Here is a 25,127-nt window from a genome sequence, read left to right as displayed (position 1 = left end):
AATTCCCATACTGTTTTCTTTCTCACAGGAGGTTCAAAGTATTTTTACTATGACTTGCTCTTTCATTTCCAGTAGCCATCATGATGATAATTAATGGAAGCAATTCATAAATACCAGCCAGAAAGTGGTATAAAAATAAAGAAAGGCAGGAGACACACAGTAAAGACACCAACATAGAATAACGAAAAATAGAAAGAATGAGAGAGAGAGACACAGAGGGAAAAGAAGGGGGAGAATTATGATAGCTGTAAGCAAAATGATGATATCAAGAGTGTGAATGTGTGTTTACAATAAGAACTTGATTTCAAAACACTTATGGGAGAATAAATTTGGAAGCACAGAAATGAAAACAAAATTATTTAGGGAATGTCACAACTCTTTCTCATCCTGTATCACAAGTTTAAAAATGCAACAACTCTCTCTCATCCTTTATCACAAGTTTGAAAATGCAACAACTCTTTCTCATCCTGTATCACAAGTTTAAAATGCAACAACTCTTTCTCATCCTTTATCACAAGTTTAAAAATGCAACAACTCTTTCTCATCCTTTATCACAAGTTTGAAAATGCAACAACTCTTTCTCATCCTTTATCACAAGTTTGAAAATGCAACAACTCTTTCTCATCCTGTATCACAAGTTTAAAATGCAACAACTCTTTCTCATCCTTTATCACAAGTTTAAAAATGCAACAACTCTTTCTCATCGTGTATCACAAGTTTAAAATGCAACAACTCTTTCTCATCCTTTATCACAAGTTTGAAAATGCAACAACTCAAGCGACTCGAAGTCGTTAACGGAGAATATAAGACGAACGCAAATCTGGAACTCGGATGTGAAAGCGGATACAAACAAAATGGCGCGCCGCACTGATTGCTATAACGGACCAATCACAGCCCGCGTAGCACGACCCGTTAGCAACGACCGACCATTTCCGGACTACGATAATTTCGCTCGGGAAAAGTGATCAAATTTTGGAAGAGACCGAAGGCTGTGCGAAAAAAAGTGGTCTAGAAAAACCGTTTAAAACACATCTTCTACTATGTTTTAGACTTCCAAATTTTGATACTAGGTACAGAAAAGACCACTCTTTCAGAAAATGCAAAAAAACAAAAATCTATTTTTTTCACCTAAATTGACATTTTAGCTGATTACGGAGAATCGCTGGTTGCGACTTTTTGTTGGTTTTGTGGTGCCGGGTCACATATAGAGGGCGCAAGTACACTGTAGCTATAAGTAGTGCCGTGGGGCTTTAAGAGTACTTACAAAGTCGTCTACTGCATCTTTGATGGCTGTCAATCCCAGCACACAAACCAGAGGTAGCGCAGTGGTGACAGGGCTGAGAGATGAGATAGGGCCAATCAACTGAAAAGAAAAAATTAAATTCAGTAATAATACAAAAAATTATATAATAGTTAAGGTTGCACAAGTAGAAATATAACAATAAATGAAATAATTTTAAAGTTAATCCCACTTTGGAATTCAACAGATTGCTTTGAACCAAATCAGACAAACAAAAAAGAACTTACTTTTTACTTTTTAGCTTTAGTTACAAATTTCTAATCGCTACACATGTACTTGTAAAATGTATGGGAATTTCAAATCGGCTGAATCTGTACTGTCATTGTGATGTAGTGCCAGAAAACTCCCTGTAATGTTCTGACCAAAAAAATGACAAAAATATCTCAAGATCCATTATTCTAGAGGGTATTTTCAACTGTTACTACATCACAATCTACTGGCCACTTTGCTAATTTAAGATCTGCATAGATTTCATTATCAGAAATTCAAAAAATTTCAAGTGGAATATCTCTTTGATTTAATATTATCTACATTATCAATGATGAATACATGACTGTACATATACAGAATTCTGTATTAAGAATGCAAATGGTAGTACTCAATTTTGAATTGAGTTATGCTTGAAGCCTTGAAATAATAATATCATCCATGGGGATGTGGGGAAGGGGGTTAGGGAGTAGAAATATACTCCCTCCCCTAACCCTGGTTTTGTCATAAGTGTGTATGTGTTAACCACTTTACAAGTACAACTACAGGAATATTTGATAGAAAAGCCTCGCAACAAGATAATGATTTGTATTTAAATGCTACATAAAGTATTTCAAAAAGAATAAGATTGGGTGTCACACCATTGCTGGTACAAAAAATGTACATTGAGTGACTCAACAAAGCATGCCATTTATGAGCCTTTAAAATATGCCATTTATGAGCCATTAAAATCTATTTTTCTTCAAACAAACCCACAAAGATCTGTGAACCGTGAATCACTAATAAGGGTGTGCTGTTTGCAAATTAATTGAACGTCAAAAAACATTTATTGTATGCATTTCTATGGGCACGGGTAAGAATCAATAAATATTATTGACATTTTCAAGCACTATTTTGCATTCATGGTCAACCCATTAAAATAGTTCCATGGTGATCGTGATCATGGCAATGTTACGTATCTCTGTCTCTGTCTGTCTGTCTGTCTCCGATATGGTTGTCTTTCTACATGAACATTTTTTGGCTACCTCTGCCCTGTCTGTCTGTGTCTGTGTCTGTCTCTACATCTCTCTCTCTCACACTCTCTATTAAATATGGTTGTCTTTCTACATGAACATGTCTGTATCTTTTACAACTACAGTGTATCTCTGTCTTTTTTCGACTATCTCTGTCTTTTCTGTCTGTCTCTCTGTCTGTCTGTCTCTATCCAGTCTGGTTGTCTTCCTACATGTACATGTACATGAACATGTATCTGTCTACAGTGTATCTTTCTCGACTATCTGTCTGTCAGTCTGTCTGTCCATCTGTCTGTCGTTTCTTTCTGTCTCTCTCTCCAATCTGGTTGTCTTCCAACATGTAACTGTCTGTATCTTTCTCGACTATCTCTTTCTTGTCTGTCTGTCTCTCTCTTTCTCCAATCTGATCATCACATTCCTCTCACTAAAATAAAAGATCAACGCCAATCAAAAGCTAACTTTAAAGCTTATCTGCCATAGTTTACAGGAGGGATTAGACCGCCCTGCAAGGTCACTGGACAGGTGGTTATCTCATCAACTCGGCTCTCAGTTAACATAAGAACAAGAGGATCATGGGGAACCAATGGTCACCGATTAGGCATTGTTTGTTGTATAGAGGGCGCAAGTAGCTACAAGTAGTGCAGTGGGGCTTTAATACCTGAAGGATGAAAAGGATGAGGAAGTAGAAGTTGGCTATCCTCAAAAACTGCTCCAAGAGGTTGATGGGAAGGAAAGTGAGAATGTTGTACTTGGACGTCTTGATGTAATTATTCTGAAGAAGAAAAAGAGATAACAGGGAAAAATGGATCAAATAACTGTTGCATGTCGACCGATCTGAAGGTGAATATATAAGGAATTCATTCATTCAAATATGATCAACTTTAACAAAAATTTGTTCCAAAATTTTGTTCATAAATGCCATTATTACAAACATACATTCACTTCAAGTTCATCTTAGCTGTTTGTTAAAAAAAATTTACAACTAATGTTCACTCATGTTCACATGTATACTACAACAGAATACATGTATATTCTATTTTATACAGTTAATGTTCAGTTCAGTTTTGTTTGCAGGTCTGTTTTGAATTTTGATTATGGTGTACAGGTGTACATGTAATTTGTGCTATACCTTTCTAACAAATTGTGTGTACTGGGAGAGTATTCAACACAAAACACTGTTTGTTCATACATATAGGATTCAATATTTTCATTAAAAACACCACATCATATAGCCTACTTCTGAAGACAAAAATGTATTAGAGGAAAAAAACTTGACAATCACATCAGCAAAACCAAATATCATATATCCAATATTTAAACATTGAATTCAGAACCGAAAGTCAATAAACAAAAGTAAATATTTATAAATCTTTTTCCATTTCAGCTTTCCCAGCAGAAAGAAATGACTACCATATCCTTTATTAGACCATTACTCTAAATAACAAATTATGCGTAACTACATGTATACATGTACATGTAGTCAGGCCCATTTACACAGCCCATTATTTTGTTTTTACTTCCATTTACAATACAATACAATACAATACAATAAAGTCATTTCTATAGTGCTCTTACAAACTAACTGTTGTTTCACAGCGCTTTACATAAAAGTTATCAAAGAATCTATTGTTGATCATGGTCAAAGAGGAGAGTTTTGAGACATTTTCGGAAAACTGGAAACCTGGAAAACCCCAAAAGAAACCATCAGTGTTTAATGATTATGTTTTTTGTGAGTTCTGTGGACGCGCCACTTGTTGCTGCCCTGCATGCGTTAAAGCACTGAAGCGAGGACAGTCACATGACCAAAAACCAAAATGATTCACTGGTGTTTTTAGGGGGTGCATTTATACTGTAAAAAACCAGAGAAGTTTCAGCTGGCATTAACAAAAATACACCCTCCCGTGGTGGATTTTACAGAGCAACTTTTGACAAAACACCGGAATGTTAACAAAAACGATGATTTGCTTACAGTGTAAATGCAGCTAATGGCATTATTCATCAAACATCAAATCAAATTTATTAATTTAGCAGGATATACTATCATCGATAATAGCTCAAAGAGAAGGATACTCTAGAGTCTGGACAATTAATTATGAATAGATATAAATCCCGCTATCATTTTCCATCAAGCATCTAATGAAATATCTTAAGCTTTGATTGTATGCCACTTTGATAAATTCCCACATGAGTGTGACATAATTGATACTACAAATATACAAAAGTGCACTTCACAAAGTTAATTCAGCTTTCAGTTCACAGTTGCACACACAGTGCACTCAATGGTGTTTCCGCGGTGAAAGGCTTTTCTGGCGGAGTCAAATATTTGTTTTCTTTCGGTCTAGCGCTCAGATATGAAGTACCTATATACATGTAAGCGCAGTGTACTTCTAGGATATGTGGAGAATTTTTTTTTAATAATTTGTTTATGTTGCAATGGCTTTAAATAGAAATGATGTGTTTATGTACTACATGTACATATCCATGTCCTTTGGTTCAGCTTCTACAGGCAGGCTATTCAACATTTAAAAAAAATAGCCAATTTACAAACCTTCATGAATGTTAATTTTGCGTGTTTAATATAAATGTATACATACATATTTATTAATGCATGTCTTTATCAAATGTGAACAATTCTTGAATGCCTGCATATCCATACTATTAATTTATTAGTAATAGGATATACATGTACATGTAGGCATACAAGTACAATTCGCCGGGGAAGGGGGAGGGGAGGGGCACTTGCCAAAATATCAACTTTCCTGTTCCTGAATTATGTGAGTTAGCTATAAAGCCAGCAAGCAAATATTTAGCCACTTTATTGTATTTAAAAATGTAATTTTGTAAACATAATAAACTACAATTCGCTGGGGAAGGGGGAGGGGACGGGGCACTTGCCAAAATATCAACTTTCCTGTTCCTGAATTATGTGAGTTAGCTATAAAGCCAGCAAGCAAATATTTGGCCACTTTACTGTATTTAAAAATGTAATTTTGTAAACATAATAAACTACAATTTGCTGGGGAAGGGGGAGGGGACGGGGCACTTGCCAAAATATCAACTTTCCTGTTCCTGAATTTTGTGAGTTAGCTATAAAGCCAGCAAGCAAATATTTGGCCACTTTATTGTATTTAAAAATGTAATTTTGTAAACATAATAATCTACCGGGAATATAAAAAAAAATTTGGAACAGATGTAGCCATTGCTTCAGAGTTGGCTTCAGCCCCCACCTTTCACACCTACCGGTACATGCATGGTGTGACATGTCTGTGTGAAACATTCCTCTCATTGTCAAGCCTTCCATGTTCAAGACCTGCCAACCTTGTGCGACCAAAAAAGGAACCATGATGGCAAAAAAAAAGGAATTCATTAAAACTAAACTTACAACCACGCGCAACACACTTCCAATGCAGAAATTTCCATTCCTCATGCTGTTTTTTTCCATATTAGTTACCTAATAACAAGTAGGTATTTTGTTGTTGTTATTTTGGCATTATCAGCGTTTTATTCTCTTTGAGAATATTTTTTCTTTTTTTTCTTCAAGTATGTTTTCAAGCATGTTTTAACCTTAGTTTTCTATTGAATTTGTGATTGAACCAACATTTTAGGGCAGTTGTTTGATGTGCGGTATGTTAAAAAAAAATTAAAAAAAAAAATTATGACGAAAATACGTACTACCGTAATTTGGAGGAAAAAACAGAATAAGCCCGGGAAAAAAGAAATGGTTGGCAGCTCTGGAGATTGCATTTTACAAAGTTCTGAATGAAAGTACATCTACAATTAGGCCAACTAACCAGACCCAACAATGGTCTTGTCATGGGCATATTGTGGCTAGTAAAAGGTTCCAAATTTGATTGGGTCATAGATGTATATGAGCAGAAATCAATTTTCGTCTCGCATGCTGTAATCACTCAACACCATGGCGTAATGCAAAATGATTCCATTGTCCCATGAAAAGTGCAATGTCCGCAGATGCCACGATATATAAGCCAATGTGCGTCACTTACAAATTGAAAGAATAAAGAATTGTAATACTTGAGCATTACATTCAATTTTCTGTTTATAAAACCCCCTAATTTGAAGAGCTTTTCAATACTATCGGCTAACACATCGGTATAACCATGGAAACCAATTGTTTTCCAATAATAGCCTTAGAATTCATCCATGAAGACTTCTATCCGAGAGGCAATACACATGATTTCTCCCGATTGATTTATTGAAAAAGCTAAATTTAAACCCGGGTCATCTATATTGACGGCACTGACGTCTGTCGGGAGGGAGTTCAACGTGACGTGCTGTTTGTGGATGAACCGCTAATTGGCAAAACGAGTGTGAGAGAGAAGAATACAGTAGCAGAGTTTAATATGAAATGGCATTCAAACTGGTTACATTGGTTTACATGTAGGGCCAATATGTTTCCATTAAAACATTTCAGGGCTACAAATCTCTAAGAAACTCATGGACTGCATTTTTTCACCCTGGGCCATTTTTTCTTTTCAACTTCTCTCCCCACTTCCTTTCTTTTTTGTAAGGACTAAAAATACAAGAATTTGGAGAAGCGATGTTGCCATGAAACAGCTTAGCCTTGAATGTAGCTAGCTCGCTCCTTTTATTCATGGCAGCTTGCTTTAATAATCTTATCGTTTGGTAAATATGAGAAATGAGAAAATATGGGTTTGGCTTGCATTGTCCCGCAGCATTGTTGAACACATTTAATAGATAAAACTCGGCTGTTCAGCTTCACCCTCGGGCCAACCCCACTCAACAGTTGAATGTTCAATTTATGGTTTTCGCTTGTTTGAAACCCTAAGAAAAGTGTGAGGGCATTGCACTTTTCATTCATAATTTGATGGTGAGTGTTTTAAAATGAAGCTACGAAATGGGTAAGGTTAGGCCTATACATGTAGTTTGATAGAAATGTATAGTTTCATTAAACGTTTCTTCAGACACATTTCATGAAGATTTCCTCAAGTGCGTACAGGCAATGAGAAGAAAAATTGTAAATCAAGAAGTGTGCACATCCAAAAAGTAAGTGGGTGGGATGAAGAAAAATAGGTACTTATTCCACTTCACCAAAGGTCAAATTATCAAGTGAGAAGCAATACATGGTTTAAAATAAGGGGAAACTACACATGAATGTAATTGTTTGAAACTCATGAATGGAACTCGGAAGGGGAATTGAAGAAATATGCACTTGAAAATGGAAATGAACGCCGTTTCACTCAGTCATTAAAAACAAAATCATAGTCATTGAGTTATAGTCATTGAGTCAATTTTCTACCACACCTACCGGGTATTTTTGTTTTACTCAAGCATTAATATCATCTTTCAGTTTCTTTTTATGGCTAAATGACAAATTCACTTTCACTATAGGCCTGTCCTCATCAGCTCAAGTTTGCCAAATAACCTGCTATTTCAACTATCCCGATCACAAATTATCCAACTAATTTGCGTCTTCATCAGCCCGCAGTTGCAATTAGCAAGATATTTGGTCAAGAAAATATCCAGTGAAATCTTGGTCTTGTTTCCAAAATAAATTTGTATCCCGCTATTTCCCAAATAGCGGGCTACTTTGCGCGCGTCCAAGCTAATTTGTGATGAGCGTATCTGTCTGGTGAAGACCCCATTTCGAGCTTCGGGATAATACCCCGAGTCTGAAAACAGTGGGTTATTTGGCAAACTGGAGCTGATGAAAACAGGCCTTTTGAGAATTCAGTATTTTGGTTAACATTAATTACCCATCTGTAATCTAGGGAATACATATGAGAGTCACAGAAAGCAGTTGAAGTCCTTCAAGCTTCATTTTCATAACATTTTTCATCCATTAATTTGTTTCTCCTGTAGGTCTACATGCATGTACAGTGTACATGTACATGTCTTTTGATACACTGGACTATAAAGAATGTATATGTTTTCTTTCTCCAAAATTTTTATTTCAATCAAATTGAAGACATTAATGGAGAAAAAAATACTAAATTATGACCATTTTCCCCAACACTTATACAATAGCAAATAAGCAATGTGATTTTAAAATAAATCTCAACATTAAAAAGTTTGAGACTTGCATGTTCAATGAACAGCATTCTAAAAAGAAAATAAATCTGGTGGATGCCCTTACAAGGCATCATCATCAATTATATCATCATCATTAATCCTGGTGTAATGTGGCAAACTCTATGGACAGGAACTTTAAATAACCACTCTTTGAATAATTATTACCTTTGTAGATGGGTGTAAAACCATTACGGTAAATTTCTCAAGTTGAAAACCGGTCAATGATTTAGAAAAACAGTCTTATTCATTTTCTTTTTTTTTGGTTGTGAAAAGTTACTGGTAGATGTACATGTACATGTACATCTCTTTGAGAAAAAATGAAGAAATGAGGAAGTTCAGTTTGATATCAAGTTGATTTGACTATTAACAGTCAGAAGAAAACTCAAAATTGCAGGTTTTACATGTGAAAGATTAAGAAAATTTTGAATTTTTCCAAAACATAATTATCAGAGAATCGCATTGAAAAGAGCCATACTTAAAGGGAAAGTCCACCCCCAAAATAAGTTTGTTTCGATAGAGGCAGAATAATAAGAAAATCAGGTGAGTGAAAGTTTGAGCAAATTCTGAATGAAAATAAGAAAGTTATGAATTATTGAAGTTGTGATCAATCAAATACAAATTGGCAACTCTGTGACTTATTATACGAGCTCTCCTTCATTTGCTTTGTGCATAATATTCCATAAAATCATGTTTTCTTCGTTATTGATGACGGAATATATACATGTACATGTATTTGTTCCTTGCAGGGGGAGTATAGAAACATATTTGCAATTATTATATTTAGGGTGCATGTATGGTTGAAATTTTTCTTGAGGGAAAATGAAAATTTTAGATTTTTTTAGTACTGAGCAAATGGAAGTTGAGCTCGCATGATACGTCATAGAGTTGCCAATTTGTGTTTGATTGATCACAACTTCAAAAATCCTAACTTCCTTATTTTTAATCGGAATTTGCTCAAACTTTCACTGACTTGTTTCTCTCATTTTTCTACTCCTATTAAAACTAACTTAATTTCAGGGTGGACTTCCCCTTTAAGCTTTTTTGTCTTTCACTCATCAGACTAAAACGCATGAATGAACAGAAAGCAGAAATCATGCAATATTTAAACGTAAACTAAAAGGAACAAGGCAATATAACAAGCTCTGATTGACTGTCTAGAGTTACCAGTTATGGTAACTCTACGATTTGCTTTGCATGCTACATGAAGAAATCAACATTTACAGTGTATTTGTACAGATTAATGTAAAATATCAGAATTATCAAATTCAAATTTGAAAAAAGGAATAGAAGAGATACATGTATACACAATCAGGAATGTGAGAAAAACTGACATCATTTTTTTTGCAATGTAAATGCTGCTGATGTCATTTAATTTTAAAACACATGTAGTTGAGGCTGCTTTCTATTGTTTCTCTGTTTTCTGTTTTTAATTTTTTCTTCTTCTTTTTTTTTTGCTTTTTAATGAGGCGGTTTACCACATCACATGAGGACAAGGCTTTCCAGTATTATGATCTGATCATCTGTCTGTTGCAGACTGGGCATGCCATGCATTACATCTAATCCTTTCATCGCCCAAAGTACCCAGAAACATAGATTAACATGTTTTTGTGTGTCCTAACCATGAAAGTTCGTATCCAAGGAAAAACAAAAGACAGGATATCCTTTTCCACTGGAAAATTAATTGTGGTGATAAAAGGGCAAACTCATTTTTGTACACTCATTTTTGTCCTCATTTTTTACCACAAATGGAAATGAGGAAAAAAGGAAAATGTTACATTGTTCAGCAAAATGATATTATGGTTAGATTACTGTTACAATATTTTTTCTGATTAAAAAAATTAAAAATTCATTGGATGAACATGCCAAGGATGAATATTTTGCAAAATCATAACACAGATTAAAGAGAAGGTTGTGTTCTGGTAAAGATGAAAAATAATTCAGAAGCTTTCATATGCTGTCATTTTGGAAGGATTTAGAGGAAATGTCCCCTGAAAATTGCTCTTCAAATGCTGTCATACATACATCATATAAAAAATGTGATGAATAGTTTTGACTAAAGGTACATACATGTACATGTGTACATTTTGTATGTCACAGATTAAAGTTTGTAATGTGGTACTTGGCCCATATACTCATTATGTGTATCTATTAAATAGTGCAAATGATTTTCATCAAAATTATTAATTCCTCATTTGAAGCATACCAAAACCTCACAGTAAAAAGTTCAGGTACATGTACATGTACATAATCAACCTTTTCCAATTGCTTCCAGCTTCTACAATTTCATTGCATGACCAGGGGGTGTTTCACAAAGACTATTTAAGATCAACTTAAAGTTGGCCTTATCTATGGCAGGCCGTTCATGCCACTGTTTGCTCTCACCATTTACTGGCATTGGTATCACAAGGGACATGGCCTGCCATAGTTAAATCCAACCTAAAGTCTATCTTAGTCTTTGTGAAACACCCCCTCCCCCCCCCCCATGTACTCTACGTGATTACTGTACACTCTGAGTGGAAACAAGATTAGACGTAAACTACTTAGACGTGAACTGGTGAAAGTTCATCATAAATCAAATGTTTTTATAATCCCTGTATAAAACCGTGTCCCTCAGTAAATAAATTCTACAGGGGAAACCAAGTTTTGTCGAGTTGAGGGAGACCATTGCAGATCTAATGAAGCACCTCAGATACTGTATGGCTACAGTTGAGTCTGATATGATCGATCCAAGATGTAAATGTGATCTCGCATTCTGTCATTACATGCACGGAGGCAGATTGAATGCAAGCGTAGAATGATGAGACTTGGTTAGTTCGATTGCAATTATAGGTGCATCCACATTAGCCCCCCAAAAGCTTGAGCTTGTGGATATGGCCTGATCAGCGCACCTTGAGAAAAAAGGCCTGGGTTTGAAGACCCGTCTTGTGCCAAATCGAGCCATCTCATTCACTCAAAGAATTAGGTTGAGCTCCAGAGCATATCACAGACTAACTGCGTTTTTAAGCCTGTCTGCACTAGTTTGGCCAGGAGAGATTAGACCACCCAGTGTCGTCACTGACAGGTGGTTATCTCATCAACTCGGCTCTCAATTAATAAGAAAAAGAGGATCATGGGGGACCAACGGGCACCGCTTAGGCATTGTTTTCTATATAGAGGTAGCAAGTACCGGTAGCTACAAGCAGTGCAGTGGGGCTTTAATACTGGTGCATAAAACAGCTCACAATTTCACGAACAAATCCTACATGTAGTTTGCTAAACTTTGCTGGAAAACAATAAGTCAAGCTACATGTTCTCCACCTCACCAGACCGACAACTAACCAAAGACATATTTACCTTGCCGTGGCCTGAAAGGCAAGAAGATGGTCAGTTTGGAGTCAGTTTAGCTGTGTGTGACCATCTGAGTATTTACTCAAGCTTCATTTAGTTGCAGTTGGGTAAAATTGGGGTGCTCTTTGTACAATATGTAGTATAAAGTCCATGGGAGTGTTTCACAAAGATCCTAAGTAGAACTTAACACTAAGTTAGACTTAAAAAGTATGGACAGCCATTGGAGCCTTAAAATGAAATATATTCAAAAGCAAAAATTGGAGTATTTAAGACTTTTCATCAATTCCACATCAAGAACATCTCCCATGATAATAGAAAATATGAATGATTTGAATCAACATTTTATGCTTTCTAAAAAAAATTACAAAATATTTTCAAGGATGCTAATGGCTTCCCATAAATTTTAAGTCCAACTTAGAGATAAGTTCAACTTAGGATCTTTGTGAAACACCCCCCCCCCCCCTGTCTATTCCAAAAACTTGGGCTAGTGAAGACAAGCCTAATTAGCCTCTCAAGTCTGCCGACAAGCCGGAGGGGGAACCAATGGAATTAATGCAGAGATCCACAGGGCCTAAGGGGTTGATGAGATGGATGGCAAATGACACTGCATGCACTTGGACAGATTAGATGATGTTCACTCAATAGCGGCATTCACACTGCAACCAACAATCGTTGATTATGGGTAGTCACAATCTCATAGAACGTATTCAATCGTTAATACAATGATATACTTGATCAAAAATATGATTTGATTTTGGAGTAACATCATTGGCTTTCTGTATACAATATAAATTTTATTTTTGATAAAAATCAGGTTTTGTTTTTCTTTTTTCATTTTTCATAGTTCAACATATCAAATATTTCTGCATGATGTATGCATTTTGTACATGTACCCATTTTTGGAACGTCACCACAAGTCATATGAAGTCATGATTTTTTTTTTCAGAACAAAAAATAACACTATTAATTTGGCATCAGTGTTGCCAATTGAAAGAAGTAAAACAAAATTATGAAGCACTTGGAAAACCCCTAACATAGACAAGTTAATTAATTGCATTCATTTCTAGACAAAAATGAAAAATAGTGTACATGTATGGATCTAACAACCATTAATATCTTGCTGACTAAAAAAGGGCAAAAAGAAAAGAGGAAAAACTGAATTGAAATTATGGCCAGCCGAGAAAGCCATTATTGTTGGCATTTAGACAGATTACCAGATGACACCACTTCTAAATCACATGCATGCATGATAATCACTGGTACTCCATCACTGCCATGAGAAAAAGATTCTGATTATTAAATGCCAATACCTATCCCCATACTTCATCTATTCCTCCTACACAGTCTCCAAATGCTGATTATAAAGATGATTTAAAGGTACTTTGTCCCTTTTGCAGGTCAAAAAAATGGAAAGGTTAAATTCCTACGGCATATGAAAGATAATACTAGTTTAGAACTTCCCTAAAAAGGGGCTTGAAAATGTCTTTAAGTGGGAAATAACTACCACTAGTTGTTGAATCGACTTTAATGATTGCAATCCATTTAGTAATAGTCTGATTTTCAGACCCTTGTACTGAGTGGTCGTAAGTTTTGTGCTGCACAAAGATTCAATCAGTTTAATTTTGGCCATAATACAAGAAGTAGGTTATTGATGTAGACAAATGCTTACATGTATGTACCCTTTTCAGCTCACTTTATGTATGTTATTACCAAAGAAAAAAAGAAGTCAGTAAGTCACTCAATAGTGTCTGAGTGTATAAATATTAGGACACTGCTAACGTTAAAATTTCACAGATAGGACATACATGCAAATATTCATAATTCCTGCAAAGTTCTACAGAATTTGATGTTGGCTGCAAATGGGACATACCTGTAGTACCTTTAAAGATGCATAGTAGTGGGCTTTCATGGGGAATTCGACACCATTTGGGTGTTTACCTAATAACAGGTGTTTCCACCATTTAAAATGCTCTGCATTTTCCAACAATCGCCCCATATGAAAAAAGTCATTATATTACATTTCCCTCAGTCACCCCTAGACTCTCTGAGGGACTAGGGGGTATTTCTTGATGTGTATACCAACAAATTGTATTTCTGCCAAATCTAGTGTCAGCAGCACCTACAATGTACTGCACACATGAAAACTGACTACCATCTACCTTTAATACAGGGTATACATGTAGTGTATTGCAATGTATAGCGTTGTTTACATGAATATTTCAATATTATAAGCTGATGACGTGGATCCTAATCAATTGATTGGTTGAAAGCGTACACGTGACCAGGCATTTATTTTGCCTAACGCGTAATCGCGCGTAATTTGGGTAATGACCGGTCATTATCAAAATCATGTTATAAAACATCATTTTATAAAACAAATAAAACATAATCTTATAAAACAAATAATACACATCATTTTGTTCGGGCATTAGTAAAATTACCCACACTTGGTACCTTCAAAACAGTCCAAGCGACTCTTTAAAGACGGGGGCCCAAGTCTAGTCATACACATATCAGAGCATTTAAACGTAATCCTCAGACTTTTCTCTTTTTTCTTGGTATTATCAACATTTCTATCCCCCCCCCCTCTCAATTTCTCAGTCTTTCCTTGGTCCCACATACATGTATACATAAAATTATGTGTTTTGCTGTTAAAAGAAATAGTCTGTGTTTTGTTATGAAAAGAAAAGTCAAACCTCACATCAAGTTGAAGAGCTGAAGAGTATTAGAGAAAGAAGGTACAAAGTATTAAAACTGTGATCAATCAAACTTTAATAAATGAGCAACTCTGTGATATCCCTTGTAAACCTACTCCACTCTTCTTTTACAATGAAGGGAAGAACTTGACTTAAAATGTATTTTTGGCTGTGATGCAAATTATAAGTATGAGCTGATGAAGTCTCGCATTACAAAATGACTTAGAAAAAACATTGTCAAAGTTAACTTTCTCACGATACACATTTGTTATCCTTTTTCATTGCAATTTTAAAATATAAATTTAGAAAACAAAGGAGACCAAATAAAAATAATTTCAGATTCCTCTTTTAACACACTTCTGATGGTTAATTTGCTTGCAACTTCCTATAAATTTACACGAATGTAAAAACAAAACACTTGAAAAAAGAAATATTAATATGAGGAGACTGTACTCTTTTAATCCTCAACGCCCATGAATCTGAGAAGAAAACACACCTACTGTACAAAAGGAAAAAAAATGAAAGAGAGAGAGAGAGAAAGAAAAAATGAAGGAGAGAGAGAGCAAGAGAGAAAGAGGAAAACAGAAACAAGGAGAGAGAATGAAGAATTACTTACCGCATATTTAAATCTGGAATTAAATATTCTATCATTGGCCTTCACAATCCGCTCTGTTTCTGTAAAATGTCAAACATGAAAACAAAGATGGCTCACAAAATGAATATAAACAGGATAAGCATCTCAGAAAGAAATCATTCAAGACATTCAAAGGCATTTAATCACTCAGCCTAGGGGAAAACAGATACAAATCAAAACGGCCAATGACGTGATACCAACTACAGTACATGTATATACACGTAAAAATGAGAAGGCTTCATTTTTTAATAGTACACAGTGCAGCTTTCTTTGGATATACAGTAATTACAAGATTCCATTATATTCAGATCTAATCTTCAAGAGTTGTTGTAGACTTGTATTAAAGCTCAATTGCTTTCTGTTACATCCATTTCTCACTGATTCCTGGTAGAAATGGCACTTTCATCCATACATTTTTAGTTTAAATTTGTCAAATCAATAAACCAGAAGTGAGAGAATTTTTGGTTCCACAAACTTGGGTAATAAAATAATTATTATGAAGTATCGGTTTGTTTATTGATCACAAAAATAGACAGGTATCACATGTAAGTTTACTGTGGGGCATACACTTTCTGTACATACATGTACTGTGCACATGTATTATTCAGTTAAAGGGTGAATTTGTTGATTAAGTTGCGATTTGTTATGTGTTTTCTTCCCACGTTTTTAGCATTAAGCACTAAATCATCTTTCTCCTCTCTCCCTGTCTCCTTTCTAATACATGTACACACACATGCTAAATGTTTTATAAATACAATAAAATACAGGGTAATGCATGTAACATAGGTATTAAAGAAAATCTTTTGTTGCCACAGGGTTTCAGATATTGATTGGTTCATCCTCCCTGCTCCTCCCAATACAAGATTGTGAAACCAAGACAATAGACATGCGATACGCACACACAGACAAATGTGGGTCTCTACAACAGTCATGCATAAACATGGTCGATGCTCTTTGTTGACTTTCATCCATCTGAGAGTAGTCCTGACCAAGTACATTAGTATTCAAAGAAAAGATTACACAATTGCAATATTGTACCAGGTATAAAAATGAATATCAGTATGCCTGCACACGTACCGGTACTACTTTAATAGTGACAATCATGATTCAGGCCAAACTACAAATAAGCACAATGGTGTACTGATTGGGAACAAGGGCGTGTCATGAAAGGGGGGGGGGGGGGGGGGGTGGTCTTAATATACAGTACATGTACAATGTACATGGAGGGGGAGAGGCTGGTCTTTATTAACATGTACAGTAGTTGGGCTGGTGGATGAAATATGAAACAATGTTACTGATTGAGGGAATTGGGTGGGGAGTGGTCATTATCACCAACTTGTCACTTTCCTTTTTAACGTTATCCTTTTCTTTCTCTCTTTAAATCTCTCTATTATTTTCTTTCCAGATATTGTTCCGCATCTTTCATTTGAGTGGGGGAGGTGGGGCAAGTACCTCAATCTCCCTCCAGGTATACATGTACATATTTGGCAAAAACATATCATGAAAGTAGAAAGATACTTACCCTCTTCCCCGCCCATGGCTGTACTTGCAAGATTCTACTCAGCTCATCAAAGCATCTTTATTTCAGCATCTGAAAGACACAACAAGAAAAGAAATACTGTAAACAATATGAATTGAAAGTGCAGAATCAAAACTTGGTGAGTATGTTAACAGGGCCCCCATTTCACAAAACTTGTCATCAGAAACAAATGACAGTTTTTGTTATATGCTTCTGAAATCCTTGCTTCTGATTGGTTATCAGCAGATTTGTCACTGATTTTCGTCATTTGTCATTGTAAAAAGGCTTTGTGAAACAGGTCCCTGGTCTCTGGTGAACATCTGACTGAAAGGCAAAGCGATTTCTAAGATCACAATATAAATGACTTAAATCACAACTACATGTAAATACCCAGGAATATAACTTTCAGTTTCACATGTATGTACATGTGTACAACTTTCAAATTGTCCTGGAAGATGGTGTTTCTCTCTCCCTTTTCCCTTCCTCTAGAGCTGCCCCCCCCCCCTCCTCTTTCTCTCTTTCTCTCTCTCTCTCTCTATTCCAACTCTCACTTTCTTTCTTTCTTTCTTTCTCTCTCTCTCTCTCTGAACTTTCCCTTTCTTTTTTTCTATCTTTCTTTCTCTCTGTCTCTCGCTCTCTCTCGCTCAGTATGCTAAAACTGTTAGAGTCTTGTAATCACTGTGCCTTTTCATATTTATTCTACCTCCATGTATCACCCTTTTATCTTGATTTGTTACAGACAATCCAAATCATTGACAGCAGCTCGAGAACGCAAGATGCATCCAACATACAATGTGCATTATAAATATTTTTCTATATCTGAATAGTTGCTCAAGACAGCTAGTGTACTTTAATACAATCCTACTTTCCATTGTACCTGTCATCATGCAGCTCGGTGTACCTGTATCTATACACCCATTTTGTTGTTCTGCTTAGTAATACTGTGCTTTACACATGTAACTATTAGAGCAGAAAACATGTGTAGAATTTGAATGCCTCCAACTTTAAAAGGATGTGCATAAACTGGTTGTTAAAGGGAGGGGGGGGGGGGGGGGGGGGGTAAGGAGCATGGTTTTTGCCCAATTCATGAGGAAATATTTGGCGGCAAATCAGCCAGTTGGCGATTAAGGGGGGGGGGCACTATTTTTCCACCTCAACATCCAGTTTAGCAACAACAATTCATGTACATGTACATGTACCAGCAAATCAAATGTATTGTAATTTGAACCATATCGCTTCTCACGAAGTACATACAGGTGCATTAATATACATTACATGCCTCTATTATACAAGAAGTATGAATTGTGCACATACACATGTACGTGTATTGGGGGGGGGGGGAGGAGGAGGCAATACACTGACAATCTTATGTTTTATTTTAATACAGATGATGTTCATGTTTGGGGCTTTAGCATTATGAAATCACACATCAGGCAATAAAATACATATTACATGTATAGCAAAGAGTGATTACAATGTAGAAATCTGACAAATTACATTGCAGGTCAATCTGTATCAAAAAATAAAAAAATAAAAAAATAAAAAAAATAAACTATAAATAAACTATAAACAAAGCACAATAACAAACTACAAACAGTACTGAAGAAAAAAAAATCTATTTTCTAAAATGCAAATCCCCCCAAAAAGCTTATATGCAATCAGAAGATTATATTTTTCACTGTGACAATATCAAAGGGGATTACATTTCAATGGAGGCAACATACTGATTGAAATGTGGAACAGTACTGAACGTAACTGTGCCAAGCAATTGAAAGAGCATTGGCAACCAGTTCACACATGATTGCAATATAATGTACAACAGGGACAGTTTAATAAATACTTGATGCCATCTGCTAATAACTCATGTCACAAATTGCTCCAGTTCCATTATCCTTGAATTATAGTTGAGATTTGAAACTGAATTTGTAAACATCATTTCACATGCTCTTTATTACAAAATGTACAACATGAATTGCTAAATATTGATTGAAACAAATTATGTTTGAGACACCATTACATGTGCTACATGTACATGTATACTGTATATTACAAAAAGTACACCATAAATTGTTACATGTACATGTACATACCGGTAATCATTGAAAAACAAATGTTTGAGTCATCGTTTCATGTGCTCTTTATTACAAAAATGAACTACATACATGTACATTGTTACATACAGTGTATGATTGAGAGACAAAATTTTTTTGTTTTTGCTATTACGGTAAGTTTGTCTGGGGGAAGAAGTAAGAAAAGCATTCAATGCTTCCCTTCTCCCTTGAATTCACTTGTGAATCTAATACATATTAGTTGTATTTCAAAGAACACTGTCTGGGAACATCACATTGCCTGAATATACATGTACCTGTAGGTAGTGTGGTACTATGAAGTACATGTAGTGCCAGACAACTCTCCTATTTTTTCCAACACATAAAACAACTATTAAAAATGTCTTCTTTTTTTCCTCAATAACTGTGACTTACATGTACATGTACATGTAGGATGCTCTTTTCTGATTAGAGGACCTTTAATAATATTATCCATCGAGTAATGCTCCAAGGGAAAAGGCACTTGGGAGATTGCTTTTTTTTAATGCGATAACGTGACTACATTATAATCCATTGTCAAAATTGCCAATTTGAGATTTGCATACAAGTACTGTACATATATTGCTTGAAATAAAGTGGACTAACATATTACCACCAAGTCACATGGTGATCTCATATTTCAAACATTCATAACTCTCTATATTATTGGTCTGATCTATTTCAAACTTTCACCATCCTCATGCTCTTGTTTTTTCTGTTATCATACAAATGAACTTTATTACAAGGGTTGGATTGCCCTTTAACTCATTTACATAATGACTGCCAGACTTTACATACAATTGTACATGTACACATGTGTACCGGTATCTAAGTAATTATGGATTTGTGGGTGTGGTTATGTTTTTTTTCTTCAAATGACATAACAAATATTTAGGTAGTGATTGGCTCCTTTAAAGCAAAAAAATATAAAAGTTTTGAAAAGCATGTTGTCCCTCTCGGTTCTAACAGTGTATTAATTACTTGATAACCCAACCTTTTTCAGTGGAAACCGACAAACCCGCACAGGAAAAGGATATTGGTCACAGGGGGATGTGGTGGCAAAGGTACATGAGGACATGTTCTTGGATTATAAACAAACATATATTTGGTACAAGCAAAACTACATGTACTTTCAAAGTATTAGATATGTTCCTTTTTTTCTTTGTTTTGGTTCAATTATTATTATTTTTTTAAATAAAAAAACTTTTTGTTGTTGTGACTTGTTTGTCTTCTAGTATTTTTATTTACATGTAGTTGTCCAGGGCACCCAGGCACATGCTGTTGTCAAGCCTTATTAATGGAGACCTGAGAGCAACAAAGGGCATAAGGGCCATTTACACTTGCATCCAAACACGCCCCACAAATGCCAAATTGGAGCCTGACCGCGATGTTCCAGTGATGTTACCAAGGCAACTCACTTTACCGGCAAAAATGCCAAGCCCGAAACATTTCAATCCGAAGTGTGATTTTGGGGCATGATTTGGCTGTTTGGCGAATATAAATGCTCGCAGCTGAAACATAGCGATGTTAGGTCACGAGACTTAAGAAGCGGGTCTAGCTTTCGTCCTTGAGGCATTATTTGGATAAAGTAAAATGACTTGTTTATGCTGACCCGCTATGAGAGAGTCCCAGCTAAACTGTAAAATCTCGCTCTAGAAACCACTGTACAACCAAAACACGCCAAAACATCACTGAGCTTTTCAGTTGGTGATGTTTCAGCGTAAAGTGTAAACAGGAGCGCAAAACATCGCAATTTTTTAAAATGAGGTACAATGTATTTGACAGTATAAATGCGCCTGAGAGAAGAAATATTACTTCATCAGAGGATGGACTGACGTTCAAGGGAAATGAATGCACCATCTGTGGGGGCGGTGGAAAGGAATGTGAATTGAGCCATCAGTTTTGAGAGGGAATATATTTCTCCTCCCACACAATGTACATGTTGGCCTTCATGTAGAATATAGTCCTGTATTATTAAAGGCCTAGCAACACTACAGAGTAGGCCTACTCCTACATTGTACTTGTAGTTGTAGGCTTGTATGCATGATTGCACAGTTTAGATTGTGGATTCAGTTTGTAAATGCAATGGGAACAGGAAACAGAAAATGCAGTATATTTGTACATTTGCAGTATATAAATTGCATTCCTTGCAAGTACAATGTAGTACTTCTTTGATATTCGCTGCATATAATGTGTATGTACATGGACATGTCAAACTACACTATACTGTACAATTAGGTGCATACAGAGGTCTATAATACCAGTATTATTCAAGTGTATTCTACAATGCATCAATAAATGCCTCTATTGATTGTTTAGTCATCCAGACTAATAGCTAATAAAGAAATTGCTTGTGTACAGAAATCATGCAAGTACACATGTACAGTATATACATACGCGGTGATCAGTTTATCTTAATTTAACAAAAACCTTTATACATGTATAGTATATCACACAATCAGGGCAGATTCTCCTTTAAAAGGTAAACCTTACACATATCAATAGGGATGATCAGCTACATTTTGTTAACATTTCTTCTTCAAAAAGGCTTTTGTACTGCAGTACTTAATAGTAAATGAAATGGCAGGCCTCTCTTATTTTTACTGTCATGAAAGATCAGACTTTGTGTTTGCACACTGGAGCAATTCAGGCTGTTTATTCAATGCTTGATTTGAGCGAATACTTCTTGTCTTCATGTCCAATGCACAATAACAAAAGAAAAGTGCACACCCCAAGTAAAATCCCCTAAGAACAGTGAGTGTGTAGGCCTACACTACATGTATGATGCAAGTAAGAACTTTAGATCCGGAAGCCATAATATAAACATACTATGCTGTACACTGTAGACATGATACTTTTCACTTTTTATAGAATGATTCAAGATTTTTGCAACCTGACAGAATGTGCTTTTCATACATGTATATGAGCATTAATTGTACATGTAGGCTACATGTATATAAATGTAACAAAAGCACTGTAAACAGAACTTGTGTGTGCCATGCGTGTTCAGGTTGGAGAGGGAGGGGGAGGGGGAGGGGGAGGGGGAGGGGGAGGGGGAGGGGGAGGGGGAGGGGGAGGGGGAGGGGGAGGGGGAGGGGGAGGGGGAGGGGGAGGGGGAGGGGAGGGGGAGGGGGAGGGGGAGGGGGAGGGGAGGGGGAGGGGGAGGGGGAGGGGAGCGGGAGGGGGCGTGGCCAGGATGCCTTATCTATTACAATATGCCCTCACCCCCAGTAATGTTTGGTATCCCTTAATAAAAATTCAAACAAATCTAAAATTCTTTGTTACTATAACCAGGGACGTGATAGAGAAGGACTGGAATCAAGCCGCTCTCCTTTGACCCCATGCTCCACGCCGCCGAAAAGTTATGCGCTAATCTGCAACTGTTGACCAGGTGGTGAGATAAAAGAGCGCATGAAATTTCAGGATTTAGAATTCCTACATCAGAAATGGTATCACAGCAACTGTTCCCCGTCCCTTTCAATGATTTCTCATCAATTGTTAAATGTGTAATGAGTAGAACAAGCGAACAAAAACTTTTTTTCATCCTTTCTTTCACCTCCCTGCTATAACTAATGTAAATATCCTTTGGGGAAACAGTACATGTACAATACATGTACAGGTACATGTACATTGTACATGTGTACGCCTAGTCTCCTACAATTTCAAAGTGACATACCTGTACATGTACCGGTAAATGTAAAATGTACTTGTACATGTTATGATTATCCCTATCTGACTCACTCTGATGAATCTACGTACCGTACACATACAATGTAAATATAGTGGTGATCAAGACTCCCATTTGTTCCAACACAAGAAATTATGTACCGGTAAACATAATTTTTTAATGTAAGTACGTGTATGACACTTTTGGATATTTCCTTACAATTTCAAGTTTTAGGAGGACCTACTCTACTGTCACCATGTACAGTACAAGCTTAAATAGCTGTATTAATATATTCATTCATAAGTTAATACGGAAAGTTGAGGAATCCCTACATTTAGCATCAACACTTTCAAACACAGTGGAACCAAACCCACCACAGTTTACTGATTTAATGAAGTTTAGAATACTGACACTTAATTAATGAAATCAACTGATCGATGTTGTGAAGGAAAATACATACATACATGTATCTTAGTCACTGTTGTGGGGCCCTCAAATCTCTGTTTTGAATGATTAAGTTCAACAAAGAAATCAGCCAGTAAAAATTTGGTCTCTATACTCCTTTGTATATATTGTGAATACAAAAAAAGAAAAAAAATGGTGGTCAATATAGCTTTACAGACCGAGTTTCTAATAACACACAGCAGGTTAAAAAGATATTAAGTGTTTTTATCTTTGTTTTTGAGATATTATTTTGACCTGCAGATTTTTTTTATTACAATGGATATGTCAGAACTAATTTTGCAATATCAAAGCATAAGACTGAATTTTCATTTTTAAACTGATTTTGAGTTTAAAAGTATTTGAAAGACTAACATGTATTTATCCTGCATTAATTTTGTAGGTCTACATGCAATAGATCACTAACTCAAAATACATTGCTCATTGGTAGTGTACATGTAGTTGTCAATTTGCATACATGTACTTTAGGCCTACATCTTTTTAAAAGTGCCTAGATTCAACCTTTCCGTCCTCTTCTTTTTCATCTATTACTTTTTTTATTCTTCTTCTTCTTTTCTCCTCCTTTTTCTTCTTCTTCATCTTCTACCATTTTTGTTTCCTTCTTTTTCTTGGTCTTGTTTTCTTTTCCTACTCCTCTCCCTCTTCTTCTTCTTCTCCTTCATCTTCTTTCTTCTTGTAGAACTACATCTAGTACAATACCTCTTGAATCAACCATCATTTCCTTCTTCTTGTTCTTTTTCTTCATCTCGTCTAGATCTAGGTGTTGGGACACTTAACAAACATTTGAAGCCTTCCGTTTTACTTTTACCTTCAGATTGATAGATGAATATTTATCAATCACAATAACCATCATAAATATTTGTGCTTTATATTATTGTCAAACATAAGACGATAAGTCATAGAATTAGAACAATGATTTAGATCTAAGAAAAATTGAAATAGTAGTAGACCTACTGCCTTTTTTAATACTTTACTTTAGATCTACTGTTTGAATCAGCTTTCGGGATGACTGTTTAGCAAATTCATCTTCCAAACATTTATAAACTTCTTCCAATTATCTGATTTCTTCAAAACATTCAATATCCTGTTTCTCTTGCTCTTTCTGCTTTCAAAAAAGGTGATTGCCCTTTTTGAATATCAAGTGAAACATAGACCATACATCATATGTAAATACACGGGGCTACAGCATACGCTCGTACACAAAACCCAATCACACAGATGCGAAAGCAAAACAACATTTAAACAAAAAAGCTTTATATTCCTTTCCTTACCTCTGTAGTAGTTGCGATGAACCCAATAAATATTTCACAATTCACACAGAAAATGAAAGGGAAATTCTGTAAATCCTTTTATAATCATCCAATCTTAGACAGTCGATGATGGTCGTGGCTCGAACTTTTTCTCCGCACACCCAATAATCAATCACTCCTGAATATTCATGAGATGTTAATTTTCGACTTTTGCCTGAATGCATTCACTTTGAAGTTTATTGTTGCTGAGCGACTTGATCAACTTATCCCATTATTTGTCAGTCAATTATTGATTTATTCTTTAAGAATGCATTATAATCGCTCCCAATAAGAATCAATAGCTGATATTGACATGTAGCCGATAGACCCTTCCCAATCGGAACTGGGGGTCTAGCTAGCCTATATATAGTTGTTTTTAAACGCAAATGTAATTTGATACGCTATATGAAAAATATCTATAATAGTGTTACAGAAATTGGATGCTCGAACGATTAAAAAGGGAGGTCTGAATTGGAGACTAGCTTTAATTTGGGCGAGGTTTTTGGGAGTGTGTAAAAGTTTGGAGCTGAGGCCGAAGTAGTTTGGGACAGACAGATTCTGTGAGAACTTAGAGTTAGGAGCTGGGAGGATGTTGCTCGGGAGCATCATCGATTAGCCAAAGGGCAAGAACTAGTATAAATGTGAGTTAAGTGTAACTGTTATTAGGTTGTGGCAAGTAAATATTGGATATCACCACCATGTTTCTTGTGAATAAACATCAGTTACTTAAAAATCATTGTTCGATAACTCCTTTCTCTCAGAGACTGTAATTGTATGTGTGTATGACTTGGCCCTGGCCTTGCGTGAGCATTAATTTAGGCTAGACTAAACATCTACCCCTGCAGTCTTTAAATTCCCCATATTCTTATAAAAGA

At 35.8% G+C, this 25,127-nt stretch overlaps 1 protein-coding gene across 1 annotated transcript in view; it reads right to left on the bottom strand.

The window, feature by feature from the left end:
• Positions 1 to 24,394, bottom strand: part of LOC581778 (probable phospholipid-transporting ATPase IM) — a 51,526-nt gene extending 27,132 nt beyond the window's left edge. The window contains exons 1-5 of the mRNA XM_030976806.1: positions 24,235 to 24,394; positions 16,751 to 16,819; positions 15,211 to 15,269; positions 3,179 to 3,292; positions 1,265 to 1,363 (exon numbers count right to left, since the gene is read on the bottom strand). Coding sequence (XP_030832666.1) covers positions 1,265 to 1,363; positions 3,179 to 3,292; positions 15,211 to 15,269; positions 16,751 to 16,766 — 288 coding nt within the window. The 5' untranslated portion in view covers positions 16,767 to 16,819; positions 24,235 to 24,394. The remainder of the gene's footprint in view (positions 1 to 1,264; positions 1,364 to 3,178; positions 3,293 to 15,210; positions 15,270 to 16,750; positions 16,820 to 24,234) is intronic.
• Positions 24,395 to 25,127: the final 733 nt, after the last annotated feature.

This window comes from Strongylocentrotus purpuratus, unplaced genomic scaffold, assembly GCF_000002235.5.
Source record: "Strongylocentrotus purpuratus isolate Spur 01 unplaced genomic scaffold, Spur_5.0 spur5_scaffold_9, whole genome shotgun sequence".
Taxonomy (NCBI): domain Eukaryota; kingdom Metazoa; phylum Echinodermata; class Echinoidea; order Camarodonta; family Strongylocentrotidae; genus Strongylocentrotus; species Strongylocentrotus purpuratus.
This window is presented reverse-complemented; position numbering and strand designations above follow the sequence as displayed.